This window comes from Notolabrus celidotus, chromosome 20, assembly GCF_009762535.1.
Source record: "Notolabrus celidotus isolate fNotCel1 chromosome 20, fNotCel1.pri, whole genome shotgun sequence".
NCBI classification, from domain to species: domain Eukaryota; kingdom Metazoa; phylum Chordata; class Actinopteri; order Labriformes; family Labridae; genus Notolabrus; species Notolabrus celidotus.
This window is the reverse complement of record NC_048291.1, coordinates 22,690,780-22,715,935: the sequence shown is the minus strand read 5'-3', so window position 1 is coordinate 22,715,935 and position 25,156 is coordinate 22,690,780. Positions and strand designations below refer to the sequence as shown.

Genomic DNA, 25,156 nt, shown 5'->3' with positions numbered 1-25,156 from the left:
ATTTCACTCACATTAAACCCACTCATGAGTACAAGTAGATTAAAATAATAACCAGATTTGAGCTGAATGGAATTAAATATAATCCTCAGTGTGATAATAATGCATTAAGAATGTCTGGTTTGTTTTTCTACAATGTATATTTATATGGTGAGAGGTGTGTGTGTGTGTGTATGTGTGTGTGTTGGGGGAGCTCGGTTTTGTCTCTTAATAAATTTGAGTCCTCAGTTGGAAGCTTGAATAACACTCAAAATCCCACATTGGAATCTGACAACCCTGCTCTAATTTAGGATTAAAGGATTTTAGGAGAAAAGTAAAGAGAATTTCAAAGGACTGATTTGTGTTATCTAGGACAGGAGGGAAACAGTGAGTGGAGCTGCAGTGAAGAGGAGCCGTGCTTCAAAATAAACTGAAGAAAAAGATTAATGTCACATTCATGGTCTAATTTTTAAGAAAAAACTGTGCCCTATTCGTGTAATAAAAATAACACAAACTGAAAAATTCAAAGAAGAGAGGGAAGTTATAAATAGAGGAAAGAGGGTGTCATCTTACCTGTTATCCAAAACAGTCCTAAGTCATCATGGATGTAAATATACTCTGAGGGAGAGACATACACAAATAAGTGAAGGAACACAAAATATGACTCTCTTTTTTCAGTAATGCATTAAGGGAAAAACAAACTCACCTATTCCAGTAAACCAGGGGTCTACCTCCCACGGTACATAACCCAGAACAGGAGGGAAGGCGCCACAGATAGACTCAGAGACGTAGCCTTGTGTCGTCACCGGCGGGTCTGTTTCATTTGGCCGGAAGAAGGCCTTTAGAGGGGCGTAGACGTTATATCTCACTCCTGATATGCAGCCAATGAAGCCGGGAGCATTATGCCTCTGGATCTCATAGTCAATGTCACCAACCTCTGAAAGAGAAAATGGAAACAATACAACGTCACTGCTCACTTTCACATGAAGGAGTTACCAGTAATGGCAGAAATAGAGTTTTTTTTACATGTTTGCTTCATAAAGTGAAAAACAGAACACTTACCCATCACTCTGCCGAGGAACATAGACTTTGGAGAATCAAACCTGGCATCCTCCACTAGGGTTATCTTTTCAACTATGGGCTCCATGTAATCCACCTGTGAGCAGTGCAAGGTAACTCATTACTGTTACAGAAAGGAAATGCCTCAATGAAAAGAAAGCACATGAACTCAATCCAACTGAAATCATGTGTACACAGATAGCTTTTTTTTCAGTAAATTAGGTTCTTCTTCATTGCATATGCTTGGAAGGTTGCACAATAGTGTGGCACTTTCCAGAAAGAATAAATTACTTCACTTAAACATATAGAACATGGACTCCAGGGTTTGAACAGTGACAGCAGAGAGGGCAAGAACCTGTGTTTTGATGGTTCTGTTGTGTCTGGTTATGTTGACATAGTGGGGGTATCCGTCTGCCAGGTTTCTATGAGTCAGCTGGTATTTGTGTGTTATCAGCCCCAACTTATATCTCAGATCTACACTACCTGTAGAGGAAGAGGGAAAAAAGGACATCAGTAGCATGCACTGCTGTATAACATCAACTACAGGAGCAGTTTTTGTGAGTCTGCAATTTAAAATAAAATGAACCCCCCACCGCACAATCTGCTCACAAACCTCCAGTTTTCACAATCTCATGCAAAATGGTTTAAAATGTTCTACCCACCATCAGTCTTGAGGATGATCGCAATGTAGTCTTGGACAAAGGAGCTGATGTATAGCAACACAGCTGGTGTGTGAACAGTGCTGAAACTGAACTCTATGTCATCCGATGTGTCGTTGTAGCCCAGGCTGAAGTTATCATAGTGAGGGTCGATCCAGTTGGCCCACGCCGCTTCGTCTGTTATAGGCTTCTTTCGTATGTTGTATTTCAGCCATGAACCGATTTCAAAGTAGGCTCCGATATCTTTGAATAAATTATCGTTACATTAGATATCTACATCTGCTCCGAAGTATTACTGACATCAGTTATTATGAAGGCCTGGTTTGAACTCACCTTTATGGCAGTAGAAACCATCGTATGCTGTGTTGTTACAGTCACAGGTGTAGGCAGCATAGCCCTCAATACATTGACCGCTGTTTCGACATGGTATGGTAGCATTTAGACACTGTCCCGTACAGTTCCTTCGTATACCCTGCTCTTCATTTACTTTGCCCTCTAGATCAAGAGGAACACCATTCATGCGCAATCCTCGCAGACACCCCAAGAAAGGTCTCAGAGTACGGTTTGCAGCACCTAAGAAAGGAAACACTTGTGTCAGTGGTTATTTATCACCATTCACAGATTAGAGAAGATGCATTAAGTGTGTCTTAAGGTCATTTTGAAATCCAGTTTCCCACATACCTACTACCACAGGATGTGTAAAATCCATGACGACGAAAGTCTGACCTGGGAAGCGAGTAACAGCCCAAGGCTGATAATCAACCTTGATCCGAGCCAGCTTCACATTAATTTCAGCCTGAACAAAGTGCCACTCATTGTCATTTAGTGGCACAGGTGAGCGTAATGTCACATTGACGATGCCATCACCAACCATGAATACAAACAGAAGGTTGTGAGTTGCTGGAAATTGAAAGAAGACAAAGCAAGACAGAAGTGAAAAGAAGTTTCTCGGATGAGTATTTCAGAAGTATGAGGAGAAAAGATCCATCCAAGCAGCTGAGCTAACTCACTGTTCAGCTCTATTCGTATGAAGTTTCGAAGTTGGTCATCTGAGTTCTCCAGGAAGACGCCGTGATCACGATAGGTTTTGAAATGGAAGGAGATGTCAGCGCTGGAGCCAGGCCTGAAGGTGGGGAAGGTGATGTAGGTAGGTTTGGTGAAAGCGATGGTGTTCCAGATATTCCCTGTAGAGAACATTGAAATACATAAATGTTAAAACAAAATGAACCTTTAACTCATCATTGGACGAGCAAAATTCATAATAGTTTAGCTCACTGTCGCCATGGCAGCGAAGGGGCCCGACGGTGAATTGCGCCTCTGAACCAGTCCTGTTGGTGTCCCCAACTACGATTTTCCGCACAGGCAAATGATCTCTGAAGTCCAGGTAGCCTTTATCTGAGTACCTGGAATCCACACAGGAGATGAATTTGACCTCATCTTTAGTTTCACAGATACAAACTAAACCTGCTTAGTGAATTCCTCCTCACCATTGTCGGTAGTCAGCATCACAGTTACATTGAAACTTGGGATCGGTGCAGGTTTGGTTGATGGCGCAGCCGCACATCTTGACCTCTCTGTATGTTCCCCCCCAGTAGTAGTGACTCTCATTGTTACGACCAATCCAGTAACCAAATGGTCTTCCATCTGTTTCAACAAAGCCATTAAGGTTAATTTAAGTTTCCTATTTCTTTATCTTTTCTATGACTTAACCAAATGAATAAACAAACAAATGCCTCTTACTAGGGGTGTTAAGGAGACGGGACTTGTAGCAGGAGTAGTCGATCCACTGCTCACAGTACAAGGAGGTGTTGGCTAGAGCGGTGACTTCATCCCAGGAGGCGTTCCAGTAGTTGACATTTCCAATATAAGGCTGATCTATTGAACTTCCAGTCACTTTGGTACCATCCACTCGATCATTTAAAATCACTGTCCAAGCTTTATATGCTGTGAAGAGGCATGACAAGTAGGCAACAATACCCAATGTTAATTCAAACTGTGATGTAATGAAAATATTAATATGAAAGTGAAATGCTGTCTTCTAAAATTTCTAATAGAAAAGGTAAAACAGAGTGATATATGCAAGGTTTCCAAAGCACTAACACACACACACACAGAGACAGCTGGACCTATCTTGTTTTATAAAGCTTTTTATTCTCCATGAAACTCCAGCACACATTTCTCATTAAAGGAACACGATAGGCCTCCTTTGCTTTTCATTAACTACCCACGGAGGATCATGCAAACACGGAACACACTGCTGATGAAGCTGCACTTACTCAGTGACAATGATTACTCACACTTCATTTTGCAGTACACCTCAAATGGTTTCAGTGGCCCACTGAGATCAGGATCGATGGTGTAGTTACCGGACCAGTACTTGCCACTGAGTCTGTAGGCCTCGCATGATTCTTTATAAACAGCTGATCAAGAAATCAAGGTTTTATGATTAAAATACAACACAGACCAAGTGTAATTACCTGTTGAGAAAACAGCAAAAATATTGCTCAATGGTACTTACACATGTGACACACTTCTCCTTTGTAGCCTGTGTTCTCACACAGACAGATGAAGTCATCCCAGGACTGGATGCATCTGCCCTCATGCTCACATGGATTTGGAGTACACCTGTAAGCAAAATATAACACTTTGAAAGAGCAACACTAAGACTTCTCACATTTCCAATTTTTCATATTTCTCCATGGTATTTGTGTTCCTGTTGAAAGCCTGAAGGAAAAGGGTTGATGAGGTGATACATTAGGTGGTATCTCTTACCTGTCAGTGATGCCACAGGTCCCCAACAACAGCTCAGCGTAGCGGCCCCATTGTCGTTGCAGAATAATGTCGATATCAAGCTGTTCATTGTCTATATAAATTTGCTGCATGCAGCCATGAAAACGGTTCAGCTTCGTCTCACATTTCCGTATTGTGTTGTTGGTCTTTGGACAACCTGAATGCAGGAAATTAATGCATTAATTGAACCGTACTAAACTGTAAGTAAATGAGCTTTTAGAAAATGACCTCACCTCCAAAAAAGTAGCGGTCCCCTGTTCGAATTGTGAAAGGGTTAGTGATCTTCAGCGGAGACCCCTCCTCCTCATCGATCGTGAGGGTTAGCAGGTTGTCTCTTGCTGCCAAATCCACCGTATGCCAGTAACCATCATTCAGCCTGTATCCTACAGATTGAAAGGAATTCTTGTCATGCAATGTTTCTGAAATAATATTCAGTTTAGAGGTCATGCACACAACATGTATTCAAAATTAACAACAGCTAAATCCTACTGACAAACAAGGATTTTCAGATCATAGCTTAGGAGCTATGACTAAGCATTGCAGCTCTGCCAGGCTCCGTGAACAGGACTATGAAAAGAGCTCTGAAGCTAAATTTGGTCTCTGAACATTCTGGAGGTTTATCTCTTTCTTTTCTGCCTCTGCCAGACCAAAAACAGAAGAGCGAATGTTTAAGAAATGACTACACGATGATTTGATCAGCTCTTACATAAGCTGCAAACACTAGCATGTCCTGCTAACAAGTTAGGTACCAGTGTTTTAGAATGATACCACGAGAGGTAGCATTCAAGCAGGATTTAAATTGAAGATCCTTTTCTGTGGGTTATCACATCAGCAGGAAACTAAGCTTTTATCCATCTCACAAATTTTAAACATCAAAAATAAAATAACTAGATAGCTCAGAAGAAAAATAACTCAGTCGTCATTTCAGCCAACAAAATCCACAGCAACCAGAAATGAAAAGTAACCTTTGTCTTGGGAATAGCCCATTTTATCAGTCAAGACAGCTACTTTGTGCCCACAGAAAGACAGCTTTAAAGCATAGAAACGGTAACTTATGGTCAGAGCCACTTGGGATGTCAATCGCACGTTTCTAATTGCATCAAGAGACTACAGGTACTACTCAGAAAATTAGAAAATCCTGAAAAGGTGCATGCATTTCTGTAACTCAACTTTAAAAGTGAAATGTACATATTATATAGACAAACAGTATGTGGATCAATATATTTCAAGCTTTTATTTGTTTTGATTTTGCTGATTAGGACTTGCAGCTTCAGAAAAACCTCAAATTCAAAAACTCAGAAAAATAGAATGTTGCTTGAAATCAATAAAAAAAAAGGATTTTAAATACAAAAATGTCAGGCCTCTGAAAGTGAAATCTTGCATCTGTACTTAGTACTTGGTAGGGGCCCCTTTTGCACGAATGACTGCCTTAATCCGGCATGGCATGGATGCTACCAGCTTGTGGCATATCTCAGGTGTTATGGAAGACCAACATGCTTCAATCGCGGCCTTAAGCTCTTCTTTATTGTTTGGTCTCTTCCCGTTCAGCTTTCTATTAGCAATGCCCCACAGATTTTCTATGGGGTTCAGGTCAGGTGAGCTTGCAGGCCAATCAAGCACAGAAACCCCATGGTTGTTGAACCAGGATTTTGTAATTTTGGTAGTGTGGGCAGGTGCCAAGTCCTGCTGGAAGATGAAGTCTGCATCCCCATAAAACTGGTCCGCTGAAGCAAGCATGAAGTGCTCTAAAGTGTCCTGGTAGACCGCTGCGTTTATGCTGGACTTGATGAAGCACAGAGGACCAACACCAGCAGCTGACATGGATCCCCAAGTCATTACAGACTGGGGAAACTTAACACTGGACTTCATGCATCTTCTATTGTGCGCCTCTCCGGTCTTCCTCCAGACTCTGGGACCTTTGTTGCCAAATGGGATGCAAAACTTGCACTCAACAGAAAAGAGGACTTTGGATCACTGGGGAACAGTCCAGTCTTTCTTTTCTCTAGCGCCTCTGGCGTTGCTTGCTCGTGAGGAGCGGCTTGACAAGAGGAATTTGACATTTGAAGCCCATGTCCAGCATCCGCCTGCGTGTCGTTTCTCTTGAAGCAGCAACTCCAGCCTGAGTCCACTCCTTATGAAGTTCCCCCACACTTTTGAATGGCCCTTTCCTGACCATCTTCTGCAGGCTGCAGTCATCCCTCCGGCTTGTACACCGTTTTCTTCCACACTTCTGCCTTCCACTTAACTGTCCATTAATGTGCTTTGAGACAGCACTCTGAGAACACCCAGCTTCTTTTGCTATCACTTTTTGTGTCTTACCCACCTTGTGCAGGGAGTCAATGATGGTTTTCTGCACAACTGTCAGATCAGCAGTCTTCCCAATGATTGTGAATTCTTCTAAACCAAACAAGACACAGACGTTTTAAAGGCTCAGGACCCTTTTGCAGGTGTTTTGGATTACTTACCTGATTAGTGTGTGACACTTTGAGCCTACAATACTGAAGCTTTTCACGGTATTCTAATTTTCTGAGTTTTTGGGTTTGAGGTTTTAATAAGCTGTAAACCATAATCAGCAAAATTACAACAAAGAAATGCTTGAGATATCTCACTTTGCATGTAATGAGTCTATAAAATGTATTGGTTTCACCTTTTATGTTGAATTGCCTGAATAAAACAACTTTTACACGATATTCTAATTTTCTGAGTAGCACCTGTATATCATTCATACATACGTAGTCTATGTGTCATTGCATATGCCTACCTGCAGCGAACTGGAGTTTCTTCTTTCCAGGCTGGAATATAGTGACGTTGATCTGTCCTTCACTTAATCCCAGTTCAAGAGCACCAAGGTCATCAGCAAAGCGCGTGAACATTAGCAGCCCAGTGTAATCCCAAGAGCGGAACTTGAATTTGACAAACATACGAGGCCTCCTGAAGAAGCCCGGCACCTGCAGGTAGTTGTTGGGTCCAGCAAAAGTCATTGGTTTGAGCAGAATGTCCCTGCAGGCATAATGCATCTTTTTCTGAGGGGAAAAAAAGCAAAACGTTTTTGTCAGTCAGAATAATAATATTTCTGGTTTAAGTGTTGCTATTACAACCACTGCAGGCATGATCTACAACATAAATGATAGCATTAATGTGCTAAGTAATGGTTCTACCTTTCGGGGGATGCGGATGTCTTCTTCTTCTCTCTTGGCCTTGTAGATGATGTTGACATCATTAAAGTAAACGTTCTCCAAGCAGCCGCGGAAATTTGGTGTTGTGGGTAGGTGAGGCAAATTTTTCTCTATGACACCTCCTACATATAGCTAGAGAAGAGTATAAGGGCATTCAGTCATTACCATAAACAGGAGGCTTGATTAACATTTTAAATGAATGCAAGAAGATAATATTCAAAGAAGCTAATTTCCTGGCATGTTAGTAATGTTTGAATAAGAGTTCCTATCATACTTTATTTAATGGTACCTGTGTATCCAGATCCAGGTGTGTAAACTCTCCATTAGAGATGGCTGTCACCATATGGCTGTCTACAGTGAAGTTCACCTGGCGACCGTAGCGCTTGATGGTGACATAGTGCCAGTGTAGATCGTCAAGAAGGCTGCCAGCAGTCAGTGTAGTCCGCCCATCAACTTTGTGTATTATACTGCTTCCTGAATGATGGAGGGTAAGATACGATGAAGATGCTCAGACCAGCTTTAAGAAATTAGAGAATAGCTGAAATGATATGAAAAAAACAAAAGAAAGTACCTAGACTAATATGCAGGTGAACACGGCCTCTTTTGAGCTCCAGGGTGAAGAGGTCTCCTTGAATCCCCTCACTGTGTAACAGCAGACCATCCTGCTCCAAAGTCTTAAAGTTTATGGTAATGTAGTCTTCAAGTGAACGGGACCTTTTTTCAGGGTACATGTAGACCACTGAGTCATCTCCATTATACTGTAGCACATGGGAATCTGTGGACAAAATCTCAGAAGTGATTCACCATTTCCAAAACAAACCCAGCGATTTTAGAAGACAACCCTCACTTTTTATGTAACTTGCATATTAGGTTACAGAATCTGAGCCTTATGTAGCATTTATTGAGGGATTAAGGATTATCTGAGTAAGCTCTACACGTCAAATTTCCTGGAGTTCTCAGATGAGTGAGCATTTCGTTAGTGAGTGATGTTCCTGAGCCTGGTCATTTATTAACTAGGAATGTAGTGTAGCATATCTGACACTTGGATTCAGTGGCATATTGTCAAATATGATTGAAGATTGGGATTGTAGAATGTCCCTGGATGTGAATCAGAGGCAGTAAATCCCTGTCAGGGGTTTTTACCGTAAGAGCAGCCGTAGAGCTCCAGTCTAACTCCAATCTTTCCTCCATTCTCTGTGTTCCAGGCCAGAGGCAGCAGGCGTATGTGTTTAGCAGTAAAGGTGTAATGGAAGACATTCCTCTTCACCTGATAATAATTCCAGTTTGCAGGCATTGTCTGCAAACAGATGAGAGCAGGGAGGAGGGGAGAGAGTTATTGAGTCACTGCAATGCTGTTAACGCCTTATTAGAGGACTGGAGATGAACTGATCCTGAGATTAGCTCTGTCACTGTGGAGAGAGACAATATGCTGTGCTGACTTTATTACAGTGCAAGTGACAATGAATATAATGGGACACCCTCTGACTGGAGAATCAGCTGTGAAGATTACATTTGAATAGTTAATCCTCATCTAAGCCTCATCACAGTTATTGTTTTTATCCCACCCAAACCATCCTGGCTCAATGACACCTACAGAGTTTCCTCCTTTCATAATGTACGGCGTCCAGGAGTCTGGTCGATCTCCGTACAGCAGGGTGTACTTGGTAACCCAGTCGTATGAGTTGAAGGTCCCCTGGGTGGCGATGGCCTGCAGCCGATACTTCCTGCCCAGGTCCACCTGCAGCCATGGCTGTCTGTCTCTGGGGGACGGGGACCAGCCACTGCTGCCTGAAAGGGAAAGAGATATGTTTGTTTGTGGGGGTGGAAAATTACAGGGATGAATTCACGACCTGCGCTTTTATGACAGTTACATAACCAGTCATTTTTGGCAGACATCATTAACTTCAGTCATATGTAGGTTGGAGGTTAAAAATTCTAATTAGCAGAGAGAGTTAAGCCAATGTTTTTTGGGGACAGGGAAATCATTTATCACTTTGCAGATTACTCATTACACTTATCCAAAATGATTGTACCAATCCTGCTTGTGCTGACTGTATGTTGTAGTCTTATCTTTCAGCAAACTAACAATGAAATTACCAAGCTTTCTTAAAAAACAGTAGAACCATCCCTGCTATTGCTAGATTATGTCACATGAATTCCCAGTTTTTGCAAGAAATCCAAGTGAGAATTTATATATTTTGTGTTTTACTATCATCAAACAGTTCACTGAGACACAAACTCTGATAGAGGGGCAGCTGTGACTCAGTGACAGAGTGGGTTGTGCGCCAGTTGGAACGTTGGTGGTTTCATTTCCAGCTTCTGCAGAGTACATGTCTAGCAGAGGAGGACTGAGATGCTGCATGGGCCACCCTTGAAATCTGATTGGCCATCGAAAAAACCTAAACTATAATTGGCTTTTGATTTACCACTTGCATTGTAATCAACTATTTGAACAGTGTTGAACATGCTGCTAGTAGCTTTCTTTTCCATTTAAAACACTTCCTTTGGTGGTACTGAAATCTATTGCACATCTAATTCATAAGACAGGCGTGTAGGGGAGCAATCAGTCAGTCAGATATTGCAATCTCCTGCACACCCTCTTGACTTTCAAAAATAAATTAAGTGATAACTTCATGTCACCCCTACATGACTCAGTGCTCAGTTGGGCCACCCCAATCAAGAATGTCTGGACACACCCCTGATGTCAAAATGACCTTCAGCAAGTCATTGTGAACTCTGAATTGCTTCTGGTGTCGCAGCTATAGCACCATATGAAGGTGTTTGAATGGGATTAGTTAATGCCAACAGGCATTTATTATAGCAGCTTCCACATCAGAGTGTGAATATGAGTGAATGGGGGAATGAGACAAGTAGTGAGAACACATTTTGAGTAGTCTCAGGACCAGAACAGTTAATTCACCATTTATGATACTGTAGTAGCTGTGAATCCATTTAATCATATTTTTTTGCTATGATGAGAGCAGCCCTTTGTCGTAAGCATTTTAACATGTAAACCACAAGGATTAACTATTAAATAAAGTCTGTCTGTACAGTTACATTCAAATGAAAGGGTTCATAAGACTGCTTTTAGGTCCACTTTGCTGTTTCTGCCGAAATAGGCCAAAGCACAGAAAGGTCTGGGGTCATTGTTGTGAAATCATGGAGGAACTCATATTACATCTGGGAACTTACCATACAATTTGGCAAAGTTGGCAGAGTAGAGGAAGTTATATCTGGAAGAAGCCAGGAAGGAGGAGGCATAGAGCCCGGAGATCAGCGGATCAACACATTCCTCTGCAGTGACGACAGAAAAGACACCAAGGTCAGGAGTTATTCAGGACTTACATCAATGCAGCACTTTCAATATGACTCAGACGTGGGCAGCTAAAACTAACACAATGCACAGCTTAAGAGGGGAACATTTGAGCTTAACTAGAGGCTAAGTACAAGCTCCCTGGGAGATACAAATTTGCCAAAATCAATATGGGAAACATAAACAAGAGACGTGTTTTTGAGGGTAAATGTTTCCAGTTATTAGGATCACAGATTCATACAACACAGTGAAGCATGTAAGTATATTAAACTGTGAGGACATTGACTCTGAGAGGGCAGGATCATGGTTACTATACAGAATGAATGGTTCCAGCAGGAAACAGTGGGACTAAGAGCTACTGGGTGTGCCTCATCCTCTGAGTTGAACTATTGCTATTATGATGCTGTTGCACAACAGCCCCATCCTCTTTCAAAAGAAGACAGAAATGGATCTAGTCAGGTGTTTGTCAGTGTTTCAGTCAGAGAATAAAAATGTTGCGACATCTTGCAGCATCTTTATGACTGGCATGCCTGTCGGTGCCTGCATGGTCATAAAGATACATCTGTGTGTCTGCTCATATTCTTGAAAAAGTCCTCAGGTTTCATGAGCAGGAGAAACAAAGTCACATCGGGTCTATTGTGAATGTAGCTATAAGACTGATAGGACCATCACCCATCTGCTCAGGCTCGCTCCCCAGCCCACGGCTAATAAAAATGACCATAATTCTCTCTAATCTCGCCTGTCACTGCTGAGGATAAATGCTCGATGCCCTCACCCCGAGCTGCAAGAGAAACACTGTCTCATTTTAAGTGACAAAGTATGCTCTTTAATTCACCCAGAAGATTTCATATTGATCGGCCTAAAAATAAAAATGTATGGGGTTTTCTTTGTATATTAAATCAGACAGGAGCATAAATAAGAATGATTTAGATTGATTGTGCTAAAGACTAACTAAATAAGGATATAGTAAATGAAAGCTGCTCCAATCTGACCTCCTCGTTCTCCTCTCTTATCGGTGTAATCCTCCTTAACATTTGGAGTTGTTTACTAGTAAACAGTAGTTCTGCCATTGTAATCCCTGTTCTTACAATCACAGGGGTCATGGAGCACTAGAGAAAGGCAGTAGACATTAGTATGCAGGCTGCAGATCGAGCAGGATGAGGATGAGTACTGCATGTACTCAAATCGTAAATAACTTTTTTACAGGGAGCAAAAGAATGAGTGATCGCAGCAAACCCCACAGAAGTGACAGCATACAGAGCTTTTATCTCTTGCCTTGCACTACCTTAACATGTCAGGCATACAGTATGAATGCACTGTTTTCTATCTCATCTGGTATGAATAAGTTGCTCACATTAGCGTCAGTTCTGTTACCTTTGGTGCAAGGACACTGCACATTCAAGCGGAGGTAACATGCTGAGCAAGGGAAATGTGACCTTGACTTTCTGCTTTTGCCCACCGTCTCTAAGAGGCTCACCACCTCTTTCATACAGAATTCCCTGCTGTACTGCAGAGGGTTGATAATAGATCTCTGGTGCATTTCTCTGAGGCATGTGAAGTGAACCAGGGCTCGAATGGCTCTTGAAACAAAAATATTTGGAATCTTTGTGCTGCAGTTACACAGGCAAAGTTAATTTGCTGCAAATGGCTTACTGTGTATTGATTTGTTTTAATTCCTCAATTAGAAGTTCAAGGCAATGAGTTTGACTTTAAATGAAGTAAGAGATACTGCAGCAGGTTAACCCAGGCCACTCCGCTCCTCAGCTCCTCCTTTCAGGAAGGCTGTCACGCACTCCACACCCCCCAAATTCATTGTCATGCTTCCATTCCCCCAACCTGACTCCATCCCCGAAATTCATCCACTCTTTTCGTCTCTCGCTGTGTCCCATGACATCAGAGTCTGGCTAATTATCATCTTGCTATTTTCTGCTTCCCTCTCTTCCTCTCTTCCTCGCTCTCTCCCCATGTGGGCGTTGTCATGTTGCAGTAGCTAAAGTGTACCTGAAGGCTGTGCAGAGCATCCAGTCACCAGGTTTTCAGCCCTCTTCTTGTGCTCCTGCATACCCCCCTCCCACCCTTCTCTGCACCACACAGAGTACACTCTTTCTCCATTTATCATTAAGAGTCTGTGGCGAGCAGCGTGGCTGTGTGAAGCTCTAGCACCACTCCTGCTGAATCATCAGTCTGCTGTAAGTGTAGGCTGCTCTGGCTGGGCTGACACACCATTACTGCAGGTTGCATACAGTATGGAGGGAGGCTCCTCCTCTGGCTGTCACTGACATATGATGCATGCAAGCTGGCAATTCTGACAGCAAGCCTGTTTGTGTGCATATGTCAGCTAAATGCACATGTCCACTAAAATTGTGTGAAAATATAGCGACAAACAGCACATAAAGGTTGTAAATATAGCATGTTCTGTAGAAGGGGGTTTAATAAATCATTCATGTCCAGGCAGGCATCACAGCAGGTGGTGTCTGACTTCTCCCTCGGATAAACACAAACTGTGCAGAACAGCAGAATGACAATCAGACTCTGATTCTGACCTCAAACAGCTCCATCCCTCAGTCTAAACGAACAAAACTATCAAGTTTAAAACCCAAGCAGACCCCCTCTTCCTCTCCACATAACAATTCCCCTCACACAGACCAGTCAGTCTGCTGTCTCCAGGCAGCTAACCATGACAGAATGCACAAAGCATATAACTTGAGATTTATGCATATGCAATCACACAAACACACCCTCTGCTCCACCCAAGCCTGGGCCATGGTGCTCTGGGATCCGAGGCTCTATTTTAATCTGGTATAGCTCCACTGTGTGCATCCACAGAGCAGACATAATGCTGGCCTAGCCTGCAGTAAAGCAACAACAGGATGTGAAATAAGCCTAACTTACAGGCCTCTGCTAATGGATTATCATTCAGATGTCCGGTCAGGTTTACAAACTATTATTCACAAGCAATGCCATTGCCTGATGTATCCGCTCACTTTTTAGATGCCTTAACACTCCAGCAATAGAGCGCTGCTCACTTTCAGGTAGACCATGTGACAGTGTCCTGTCATTAGAAGCAGCAGAGCATCATACAAACAAGCTTTTATCAACACCTGGCACATGTGTTTCCCTATAATAACTGACCAGGAAGAGCTGTGAAAGGTTAGAACAACTTTGTAAAGAAGATCAACTTTCTATTTAAATCCAGTGCTAAAACTGTACACTTGTTCATGCTTCTGTTTCACCAAATTACAGGGCAGGTATACAGAATATGTCTCTAAAATGTAGCTGTATTTTGCACAATTCTCAAACTTTTGTTCAGAATACTGGTGACTGTAACTCATTCCTTAATTTAACTTTAATAAAAACTAGAATGAAAAGCATCGATCTCCCCTGATCTTCCTCTGATATCCAAACGTATGAGTCAGAACTGATTTTTCAGAATTTTTAAAAACATTTTTCCAAATACTGTTTGATCCTCAAAACATCTGAACAATCTTAAAATATACACACCTGAAAAGAAAAAACTCATGTCATTTAATGTCCAAACTGAAGCCATGCATAAGCCTTGACAGGGGCTCACAGGTAGCTCACAAATCTGCTTCATTGAGGGGTCAAATGCTAAAGAAACACAGAAAACTACTGCTCTGAGAAAATTCAGAAAAATGCTTCTTTCTATAATTAAGCAATTTCTGTTTTGCTCCACCAGCTATGACTTTGGCTTTTTTTTTTCTTTTCCTTGCAGGATTAGGAATAATTTTCCTCACTTTGAGAGGCAGCACTGTGCAGAGAGTTAATTACCAATGAAGACCCTCTGAGGTCATCAAGTCACTGACATCACGCAGAAAGCTTATTAGTATGCATGCAAGCTCTGTGATGGATGCGGGGATGGAACTTCACCCTAAATCCAATATTAACCCCAAACACAGCCCCTCCTTTGCGCAAACAAATCCTCAACAAACGACTTCATGGACCATGCAGTACGTAATGATCTCCCCGCCAGGTAGACCAACGCGCGTCGCCCGCACTGGTGAGGGCTGAGCGGACAGGTAGCCTAATGGGAAAACAGGCTTCCCAAAAAAAGTGCTGCAGTGGGCTGGTCCCGGTCAGGACGCTGAGCCGTGCTCTCTCAAGCACCACTTAGAAAATGCGCTCAGCGGATTTTCGGCAACAGCAATATACACTCCTAAAGCGATTTGGAGATTATTGTTTAAGAAACAAGAAATTACTCTCGTGCAGCATCGTGCTTTAGGGAGAAGTCGAGAGTTAAAGGCACACGCTGCAGAAACTTGCGTGCTGGCTGAGGGAAGCACCGCAATGCAGACAGTTCTGTGCGATGGGGATCAGCGTGCGCACCTTCTGCAGGGCCGATGCGGTCTTCATCCATACTTTTTTTTGGATATTACAAAACAATGCTATGATGAAATCACATAAGCCAAGAAAGCAGTAAAATGTAACCATCTAGGTTTTAATGCAGTCTTGTTTTTTCGATACGTGTTGCCCTTCAAAGATCCAAACACCTTAGGATACATTTTGCCCTCCGGTGGTATTTTCCACTTATTGTCCTATATCAAATGTTATCTTGCAACTTTATCAAAAATATGATCAAATCCTGAACAATAAGCATATATGGCATGTATAAACACTTTCAAATATTTGGATAACATTCTAACAGCCGATAATAGATGAACAATTGCTGTTTCACAAGACTTACGTGATGAGCAATGTTGAAAACCCAAAAATATGAGGCATATGCTCAGTATTTTGCAAGTCATCCTTCACTTAGGACACGTTTCTCCGCATAGGCTATTTAATTAGATCGTGGATTGTTCCGCAGCATCCTCTCACCCCCCTTTAGCCCAACTTTAACTCGCGCAGCTCCAACTCCTCTTCCCGGGATGTCGGGCAGCCTCTACCGGGGCGGGGACGCGCATTGGATGCTGCTGCTGATGCTGCGCTTCGCCGAGAGCGCGCACTTCTTCTTCTTTTATATCCTTTAAATTGTTTTGTTCACATGACCGTCATGTAATGGTGTGGCTTCTTCACGATGTCCCTCAACATATTAGTACAGATGCTGCACTAGCAGAAAGCCAGTGGGCCAGGTTGAGGTCGTCCCGGAAGAGACTGGATGCAGGAGAGTCTGGAAGGGAGGGAGGCAGAAAAAAACTTTTTTTTTCAGTCCGCTGTAGATTGAGAATGGTACCAGATTATTATTCTCCTCAGGCTCCAATGAGTCTTGTGAAAATACTCAAAAAACAGTTTTCCATCCAGGCTGTGGATCACATCAACAACGTCCAAAACACATAATCCTCTTCTCTTGTGTACTGGAATCTCATATCATCCCTTGGCACACTTTTCAAGACTGCAAACTGGCCAATAATGTGCTAGTGAAGAAGTGGTTAAGAAGTCTTTCTCTCCAGGAATGCAGAACTGGACCAAAATAGGATGTAAGTCCCTTAATATCCTGTATCAGCGGCAGAGATCCAGAGGATGAGAGCCGTAGCAGAACAGCAGCTGCACAGTTCTGCGTAATGTCTCTCTGACCTTGTCCAGGTACTCAGTTCATGTAAGTGCAATCATAAATAAGCCCAGAAGTGAACAGGTTACAGCATGATGATGCCAGCTGTGCCTGAACTCAGACTCATCCCAATACACAACCACACACACGTACGCATACACACAAACAAGAGGGATGGGGGCGGGATGAGACTGAGGCAGTGGGGGATTTGTGGAGATGGGTGGCACATTGACCAGAAATAAAAAAGGCTTTAGGATTAAAAAGTGGGTTTATGGGACGGCAGTGTGTCACTGATGATGTGAGATTGAATGCTTGGGCCAGCGTAGGATTTACCGTGTTTTCAATCAAATCAGATTGTCAGTGTGTAAGCTCCCTGCCAGCCACTAGTTTCCCCCCCCTGAAATACTATAAGAGTATAGATTTATATCAAGAGGGAAGACAATGGCAAGCGACAAGGGAGAGCAAAGTAGGACAACAAATCAGCAGGGGGAACCGGCAACAGATGCGGCCCACTGGCACTGCAAAGGTAGACACAAGTAGTGACAAAAGACAGGTATGAAATGAACTGGTGCTGACATATTTCTGAACAGTTATCTAATTAATCTAAATCAAAGTGGAAACATGTTTTGATTAAGCACTCTGGAAAATGAAGACATGTTTTCTTACAGACAGTACTCTTATACATGTTATTTTGTAGATAATTTAAACAAGATAACTCAAACAGACTGCCATGCTAACAGTCCTCAAACAATCACAGCTTCTAAATTATTTTCATTGAATAGTTTCACCTAAAAATCAAGATTAAGATTGTTTTTTTTATTGAAGTTTCTCACTTAAATCATAATGAGAGTGAAATTATTTTAAAACCACATGATGTCTTCTATAAACATCTACAAACCTCCGCCCCTCACATCTGCACCTAGCTTACACTGTACTTCTGTGGGCTTTGGTCAGGCTGCGCTGCCATCTGTTTCCCTGTTGACCTTTTACATTTGACCTCATGGTAACCATAGAGACTGCTTCATAGGAGTTATAATACAGCCCAGCTGGGGTTAAACTACTCATCTGGGAAAAAACAACAACACCAGACTCAAACCATAAACTGATTAACACGAGCCGTCACAGGCAGAATTTTCAGCAAATATAATTCCAGCTTAAACTTTAAATCTCAAGGTTACTGTGATTTTGGCACACTGTTTTCTGCAAAATGTGCCTGAAATAGATCAAATCCTCACGATTTTCTTGGGTTAACATTTGTGCAAATTGAGTGAATTAATTCCAGTTATAATGACAGGTAATAGTGACGATTAGGGTAACGAATACATGTTTTTAAATACAACATGATGAAAAATAAAACATTTTATATTTAACTTTTACATCAGGGTATAAAAATAACTGACCACTTTAATTGTCATAACAACTCTCTAATTTTTTAGAACGAATGTTTCCATGCGTCAAAGATGAAATCTTTAGTCCCACACATTTAGTTTAAATGTAGAACATAAAGTGGATTAGAGGTAATAAAGAGGAGGTATTAATCATGAGTGTGATGACAGTGTGTGCAAAATATGACTCACACCATTTACATGCATTTGAATTTAATTTACATTTTGCAGGTGCAGTAACAGTTTCAGAGTCAGAACTCAACCGACCACTAGATGTCAGATAAAGCTCAGACTTGGATCTGGGTGTCTCACACATGATGTCAGCTTGGACAGTTTGACTGATAAACTAGCTGCCCCACTCCCTCACGCTATCTACTCATCACTGAAAAAAATGTTCTGCACCTCCTGAAGGAAGTTTAATAATCCTGCTATCTGTTCATTGATTACACATACATGAGGTCATAGTGTTTGGGTTAATAAAAATGAGCCTGACATGACACTATGCAAGATCATATGTCAGCACAAAACTGAGAAAATGCCAGTGAATCTGAGTTTTAGAATTTAACACTGAAACACAAAATGCGCTCACTACTGAAGGTCATGTTCAGTATCCCTTCTTTCTGACACACACACATGAATCATCAAACTGTTAGGTGGAGACTCTCGCTGACTTTGTTTCTCACAGGGATTTTTTTTTAGAATCAGGTTGTACTACGTTCACCCCCATTAGCATTGTGTGTATTTTCCATAAGGGTGCCACTGTACATGAATGCACTGAGAGCACTGGGTATAGACACACACACACATGCTCACAGTCATTCTCACACACACAGACACATTTTCTTACAAACAGCAGTGAAGTCATGACTCAGGCAAATATATTTGGCATTGCTTTTTCTGTTGTCATGGCTCAGTGCTACCTGTCATGAAGATGGATGTAGGATTCAGTAAAGTTATGAGTGATGAGAGCTTTCTTTATTTACATGTAGATGATTTGTCAAACACAAAACAGAAGCGTGTAATGCTGACAGTGGTTGCTTTCACAATGTGTGTCAGAAGCTGGATAATTCTTAAGATTGCATTCTACTTAGCCTCTGAGACATGGTGTTTATTAATTATTTTTAAGTTATATTTTTGGGCTTTTGTCTTTATTTGATAGGACAGCTGAAGAGAGACAGGAAATTTGGGGAGTAGAGAGTGGGGGAAGACATGCAGGAAACGGTCGCGGCCGGGAATCGAACCAGCGGCGAGGACTGTAGCCTCTGTATGTGGGGCGCTTAGACCACTAGGCCACCAGCGCCCCAGACAGGTGTTTATTTTGACCAGCACCTATGGGAACCCGATGTCCCCACATAGGCTACTGGAGAGTGAGCAGCTGTAAACGGGGCTATTAAAGCAGCCCGCTCTCAGGTGTCCATACACCGGTATGACCTCCTGCTGGTGAGGGCCAATCCAGGCTGAAAATAAGCTCAACAGGAGATGCACAGACCGGGAACCCACCTCCGAAGACCCCCTCCAGTGTTAGCTCAACTGGTGTGCCTGAGACAGCTGCTACAACCTGTTCGACCCCTGACACAAAAGAGTGGACACACCAACAAACTCAGTTTACGATTGTTGTGGCTTCTGCTGAGACCCAGGAAAAGTGTGATAAAATTAGCAAACTATGTTGATCACTGTTTTACTAGAGGCTTTGTTACCTTTGGTTTCCACTGTCTGCCTTGCAAGTGGTCCCAGCTAGTAAATGATACGGCATAGAAACCCATAGCAAATTCACAATCAAACAAACAAAGTCGAGTATATCGATCAGTGCTTCAGAAAAGCTGATTGCTTGAATGTGTTACTTGTGGACTGAGCCATGCTAGCATTCTAAAGGCTCATGATGTTGGTTGGAACATCATGATTACTACACAGGCAAAAGTGTGCATATAAATATATACTGTATGTATACGACCAAGCAATCTAATGCTGTGATCTTCTTCTTTTGTACTGATATATTTATATAAACCTTGCCTGCAAACTTAGCTCACTCTGGAACACAATCCACATCCCTTTGCACTGGAACTTTTTCCCTTAGCATAACAATCCATCATCAGTCTCAGAAGTCCTATCCTGGTTAATGTGAAGGGGAAAAAAGGTGACAACATATAAACATTTGGTTATGTTCCCATTCTAGTCCATGTCCCCCTTCTGTGGTTATTTTTTGTATCCGCCTGGTCAACAACAGACGATTACAAAGCCATCCAAGCTCTCATCAGATTCCACTTTACTCCATTTAAACAATCAAGTGATGCTTGTGTGTTGAAGTAAAAATCCATGACAGCTACGCTTATCTCTGCCTCATCTTTCCACACATAAATATATTTTTAAAGATGATTTATACACAGAAGCACAACGACAGCTCCACAAAGACACCAGCACTGACACCTGCATTAAGTTTAAACACCCGCAACAGCTGCGACCTAGTGGATATACTCAAACACTTTTGTTTCTCACGTTTGCTGCCAACACTAGCACACACACAGAAACACATACAGAGGTTCACGCACACACAGGGCCCAAGCTCGTTACACACACACACACACACACACACACACACACACACTCACCACTGGGTTGAGTTTCCCTCACACAGCAGACAAGCCACAGTTATTTAGTCTGCCTCCCAGTTTGTTTGCCCACTGTCTTCTCTCCTTTGTTGCTGTGCCTTAGGCTTTGTTTGATGGTAACTGCTGACTGTAACAAATGACATTTGCAGCTGGGGGGACGATGAGTGAGGAAAAAAAGGGTAACGCCAAATGACAAATTATGAAGGTGGTCATGTTTGATGAACAGAAATATTTCTGTTAGTGTGTAAAAAGCAACAACAGAGTGTTTTTTCTTATGTTCAGACAGAGGAGAATACTGGAACGTAATCCAATCTCACAGAGGATAAGATCTGAAGCAGTTCTTAAGATCAGTAGTTCTCCTGGCCCATTTCTACTGGGCTGTGTTATGCACGCACACACACAAACACACAAGCACACGCACACTGAGATATCTCGCCAGACATTCAAACTGTCCCTCCCCTCCCCAACTCAGTTCCTTGGACTCGAGCTCCAGTAAAGTACCTTTGGCAGCGAGGCTACAGAACGGCTTGTCCTCTCAATGCAGGGCCCCACTCCACTCACAGCCTGCAGGAGGGGTGGGGGTTGGGGCATCTGGAGGGCAGCAATCAGTGCAGCTAATGGAAGGGGGGGCCTATTTTTAAGTGTTTAAACCCAGTTTGCAATGATTTCATACTGACACTCTTAGTCATGGGGGGAAGTACTGAGATATCTTAGCTCTTTAAACTGGAAGAACCTCTGCTTCATCTGATCAGAAAAGAGAGAGATCATTAGTTGTTATAAAAGTGGAAGTTCTGCCAGTCGTACCATTAGTAAACATGCCAGGCCACAGGCCAAACTAATATAGTGTTTGCTGTATACAGACTGAGTGAGGGAGTGAAGGAGTGAGGGGGTTTGTTTGGAGTAGGGGGAGGTTGCAGAAATAAAATACAGCCGTACTTCTTGCAGGGTTCACTTTCTGCATCCATGAACGTTGCTCGTGGAGGTCACGGCACCTAGCAACAGCCTGGATTGAGTCCAGAAGGAAACACAAGACAACACGCATGCAAACACATACATGCATACAGTCTACATATACATTTTACTAAACAGATCCAGATTACATGAACTTTGTAGGGAGGTTTTATTTCAAGTCTTGCATGTTGAATGGAGATTTACTGTGCATGTGTTTGCATGACTGGCTTGGTTATATGAGAACAAACCCCTGACTTATCTAGAGGGTAGAGATTTTTCTATTCAGGGAATTGAATAAACTGACCGTGAAGAGGTTCTTCATCATCTTGATGCAGAGATCATTCAAAAACTATTCTACAAAGGCCTTAAACTGCTCTATAAATCAGTTGTTGTGCTCAATATTTCCTGGACCTCAGCTCGTCTGTCTCTCTCTCTCTCTCTCTCTCTCTCTTTGTCCATCCTGTCTCTCTATACTTTGAACTGTTTGATAAAGATGAAAAGCACTGCATCTCCTTTATAGTCTTTGAAGCCAACCTTTACACTATAAATAGCTGCATTCCATTGTGGCGAGTGTCACATTATGTTTGATGATTTCCTGAAGATATAAATGCCGGATCTTTTTCTGAACTTCTGAACTCATATCATGCAAGAGCAAAACATTTAAAAAAAACAACTCAACAAGATTAGCAAATATTTGGAAGATTAGCTTTCTATTCAGTAACACTGCAGCCTCAGTTTCTTCATTCTTTCTTGAGTTCTTTCTGATTACAGTCATGTTTAAAGTGAAGGAGATCACAGAAGCGTGTTAATTTTGTTTTAGGGTGGGTTTCTTTGTATACACTCGCAAATTGGACCAAAGGGGAGAAGTTTGCTCAGTTGCTCTTTGAAGGGCTTCGAGCCAGTCTGAGGTAAAGCAGTGGGCACTTTTTCCATATTCAGTAATTATACAGCTTGTACTGCTAAGAGCCACTCTCAAGGCTGATATCTAAACACAGGAAATTAGAGTGTGACTGAGCACAGACACACAGGGCCAGACTCCATACACAGCAGACCATCTCCAATGACTCGATTAATCCTTCTGACATGTTCACCTTTAAGTAGTTGTCCACGTATAAATAAGTTATGAACACAAAGAAACAAACATCAGTCATGCAGTCTTTGCAGTGTACATATGCATTTATGTGCCTCTCTGCAAAAGAACCCTCCTGCACAAGCACATGTACAAATGCAAGTGCACACAGACACCTCTAATACAGCACAGGTTCAGATTTTGGCAATGTGTCATTGATTCTGTATTGAGCACACTTTCACACAGTCAGCATCCTAAAAATAGCAGAGGGACTTTGGCACGCTGCCCTGAATGCTTAACTGTCAATAAGTTATCTGCTCCTTCCCACAAACTTTCAAACCTACAGAGCCACAACCGTTAACTGCTCTGCCTCACAAACACCACAAGTCTGTTGTAAATCACTCTAATGTGGACTGACTCAAGTAAGGGATCAGACAGAAAGAACTAACTTGACTTGTCTGTGTCTTTAAGCTCATAGAGGGATGTAATGAATTAGTATCTGCTGGGGCACAATCTGTTTTTCATGTCCTCTTTCATGTAAAATACCAGACAGCATATGCAGGGCACACATATCTCTGCTGTTTGTTTGCACTGCAAGTTGTTTTGTCTTCTCTTCAGGGTTTTATCTCAGTTTCCCATCTCTTTATCTCCTCTGGTTTACAATTCATCCCTATCAATCCCCATCTTCCCCTCTGCCTCACTGATTCCAGCACAACGCCTCCTCACTTGACTTCTGATGACAGTAGCAGATAAGTGACTCCTTGTATTGTGACACCCCTTACTTTTATTTTGCCCAATTGTGAGGAATGTTACTTTCCAGAGGTATGAAAAACTGACCTGGCATATCTAAATGCTTGCAGGCACCACTGTTTTTAAGAGTGGTAAAGTTTCTTTAACAGAAAGTTGGTGCATGGTGCCCTGGTAAGAGAGTCCATTTGCTCAATAATTCATGCAAAGTCTCATTGTACCAAAAAAGGAGAAGCCTTTTTTGCAACAAAATAGATCTTAGTTTTTTTTTGCTGGCAGGCTGAGCTATGTGGACAAGAGCATGGAGCGTTAAGGGTTACTGTAATGAAGACAGGCAAGGAGGGAGAAGATGGAATGTGAGGGGTTAACTGGGGCAAGAGGGTCAGAAGCTGAAGCTGGGAAGGTTTTCCCCAGCCGGGCCTTCCATTGACACAAGGCCGTGTGCCACATAGTCCCCAGGAACAGATGTACCCACAGCCAGGGTTAGAAACACCTCCTTCCCTCCCTGTGGTGTCCCTGATACTGGTAAACACAGTTCCTGAAGCACGTTACAGGACAGGAAGACAGAAGGTAGCAGATGTTTATTTGTCACACGCATGTATAGACCATCTGTGAGAGGGGTGTGTGTTAAAAGCAGATCTGGATTTCTTAATCATTCATTACATTAACTCTCTTCTTTCACCATTTCCCTTGCATAAAGCATTTCTGTCGTAAACAATCCTCATGCACAGCTGGATATTTCACAGTGGGGACTTCAGGTCAAGTGCTGCAGTAGTTAAGGCCTCCACAGCAGCCCTATCCCATTACATGGGCCAACAGCCGTCAAACAGCAGTCCTCTGTTCACAAACCCATACACTGAACCTCTGCTGGACCCAAACACACTGGGCCCGTGGTAGAGGGGGAGGTGGCACTGCAGGATGAGGGTTAAGTTCAATGCTGGACACAGTAGGGAGGAAATCCTGTCTGAGTCAAAGGTGAGGGGTCACTGAGGGTCAGTTCCCATCCTAAATCCTTAGTTTGGGGTTGTCAGATAAACTTGTGGAGCAGATTTTTGAGGAGAAACTCAAACACAGAGCAGGTATCTTTTACACTCTTGTGAATCATTTCTATGTGTGGCTGCTCAGTTTCAGATACAACCTCAACTGCAGAAATCCCACTATGTTCCTCAAAACGTATCAAAAGATTTCCCACAAAGGGAAAGCTCAGAGGAAAACATAACATACAGCCACCGCACTGTAAACCATGCAGGGAGCTCCTTGGCAGACAAGATTTCACATCCCCTTCTGTTGACAATCAATCTGGTTCCCCAACATAAAAGTCTGGCTGTGATGCGGGCTGCAGTGAAACAAGATCCTGCAGACAAACTCAAAGAGGGAGACAGGGAGAGAGAAAAGAGAGACAGAGAGAGAGAGAGACAGGGAGAATGGAGGGGAACAGTGCATTGCCCTGCTCTGTCTCTGATCAACTTGACATGTGCGACTTGCGTCTACTCTACGTCTTTGTTGGAAACCCCACACGCCAATTTCAACAAACCCTGCAGTGGGGAGTGGGAGGCAGGAAGTGGGTGGGTCCAGCCAGAAGTGAAAAGGGAGAGGATGAAAGAAAGGTTTATTAACACCACAGTTAAGATACAGTCTAACCAAAGAAATGATTACTGCCAACTGGGATATAACCTTATTGAAGAAAATACTTTTTAAAGCATGATCACGTCCCGCATAAATCTCCCATCATATCACAAGTTCTATTCTTACTCTCCTCTGGCTCGAGGCGATCCGGGCTGGCTGGTGTTCATCCTGGGAGCCCAACCAAATCATATGCCCTTCTCCTGATCTGATGCCACAACCTGACACACTGTATCAGGTTGTCTTGCGTGCATCCAAATGTGTGTGTATGCTCCTGTATGTTAATGGAGAGTCAT

At 42.5% G+C, this 25,156-nt stretch overlaps 1 protein-coding gene across 1 annotated transcript in view; it reads right to left on the bottom strand.

Moving 5' to 3' along the window:
* cntnap1 (contactin associated protein 1) overlaps nucleotides 1–25,156 on the bottom strand; it is a 33,334-nt gene that overhangs the window by 5,505 nt on the left and 2,673 nt on the right. The window contains exons 2-24 of the mRNA XM_034711689.1: nucleotides 15,676–16,101; nucleotides 10,853–10,954; nucleotides 9,255–9,448; nucleotides 8,804–8,957; nucleotides 8,232–8,435; nucleotides 7,950–8,134; nucleotides 7,643–7,792; nucleotides 7,246–7,507; nucleotides 4,718–4,867; nucleotides 4,467–4,641; nucleotides 4,213–4,319; nucleotides 3,992–4,114; nucleotides 3,435–3,638; nucleotides 3,182–3,338; nucleotides 2,970–3,097; nucleotides 2,705–2,878; nucleotides 2,376–2,594; nucleotides 2,028–2,267; nucleotides 1,698–1,937; nucleotides 1,391–1,518; nucleotides 1,039–1,132; nucleotides 683–913; nucleotides 550–594 (exon numbers count right to left, since the gene is read on the bottom strand). Of these exons, the coding sequence (XP_034567580.1) occupies nucleotides 550–594; nucleotides 683–913; nucleotides 1,039–1,132; nucleotides 1,391–1,518; nucleotides 1,698–1,937; nucleotides 2,028–2,267; nucleotides 2,376–2,594; nucleotides 2,705–2,878; nucleotides 2,970–3,097; nucleotides 3,182–3,338; nucleotides 3,435–3,638; nucleotides 3,992–4,114; nucleotides 4,213–4,319; nucleotides 4,467–4,641; nucleotides 4,718–4,867; nucleotides 7,246–7,507; nucleotides 7,643–7,792; nucleotides 7,950–8,134; nucleotides 8,232–8,435; nucleotides 8,804–8,957; nucleotides 9,255–9,448; nucleotides 10,853–10,954; nucleotides 15,676–15,736 (3,727 nt within the window). The 5' untranslated portion in view covers nucleotides 15,737–16,101. The remainder of the gene's footprint in view (nucleotides 1–549; nucleotides 595–682; nucleotides 914–1,038; nucleotides 1,133–1,390; nucleotides 1,519–1,697; nucleotides 1,938–2,027; nucleotides 2,268–2,375; nucleotides 2,595–2,704; nucleotides 2,879–2,969; nucleotides 3,098–3,181; nucleotides 3,339–3,434; nucleotides 3,639–3,991; nucleotides 4,115–4,212; nucleotides 4,320–4,466; nucleotides 4,642–4,717; nucleotides 4,868–7,245; nucleotides 7,508–7,642; nucleotides 7,793–7,949; nucleotides 8,135–8,231; nucleotides 8,436–8,803; nucleotides 8,958–9,254; nucleotides 9,449–10,852; nucleotides 10,955–15,675; nucleotides 16,102–25,156) is intronic.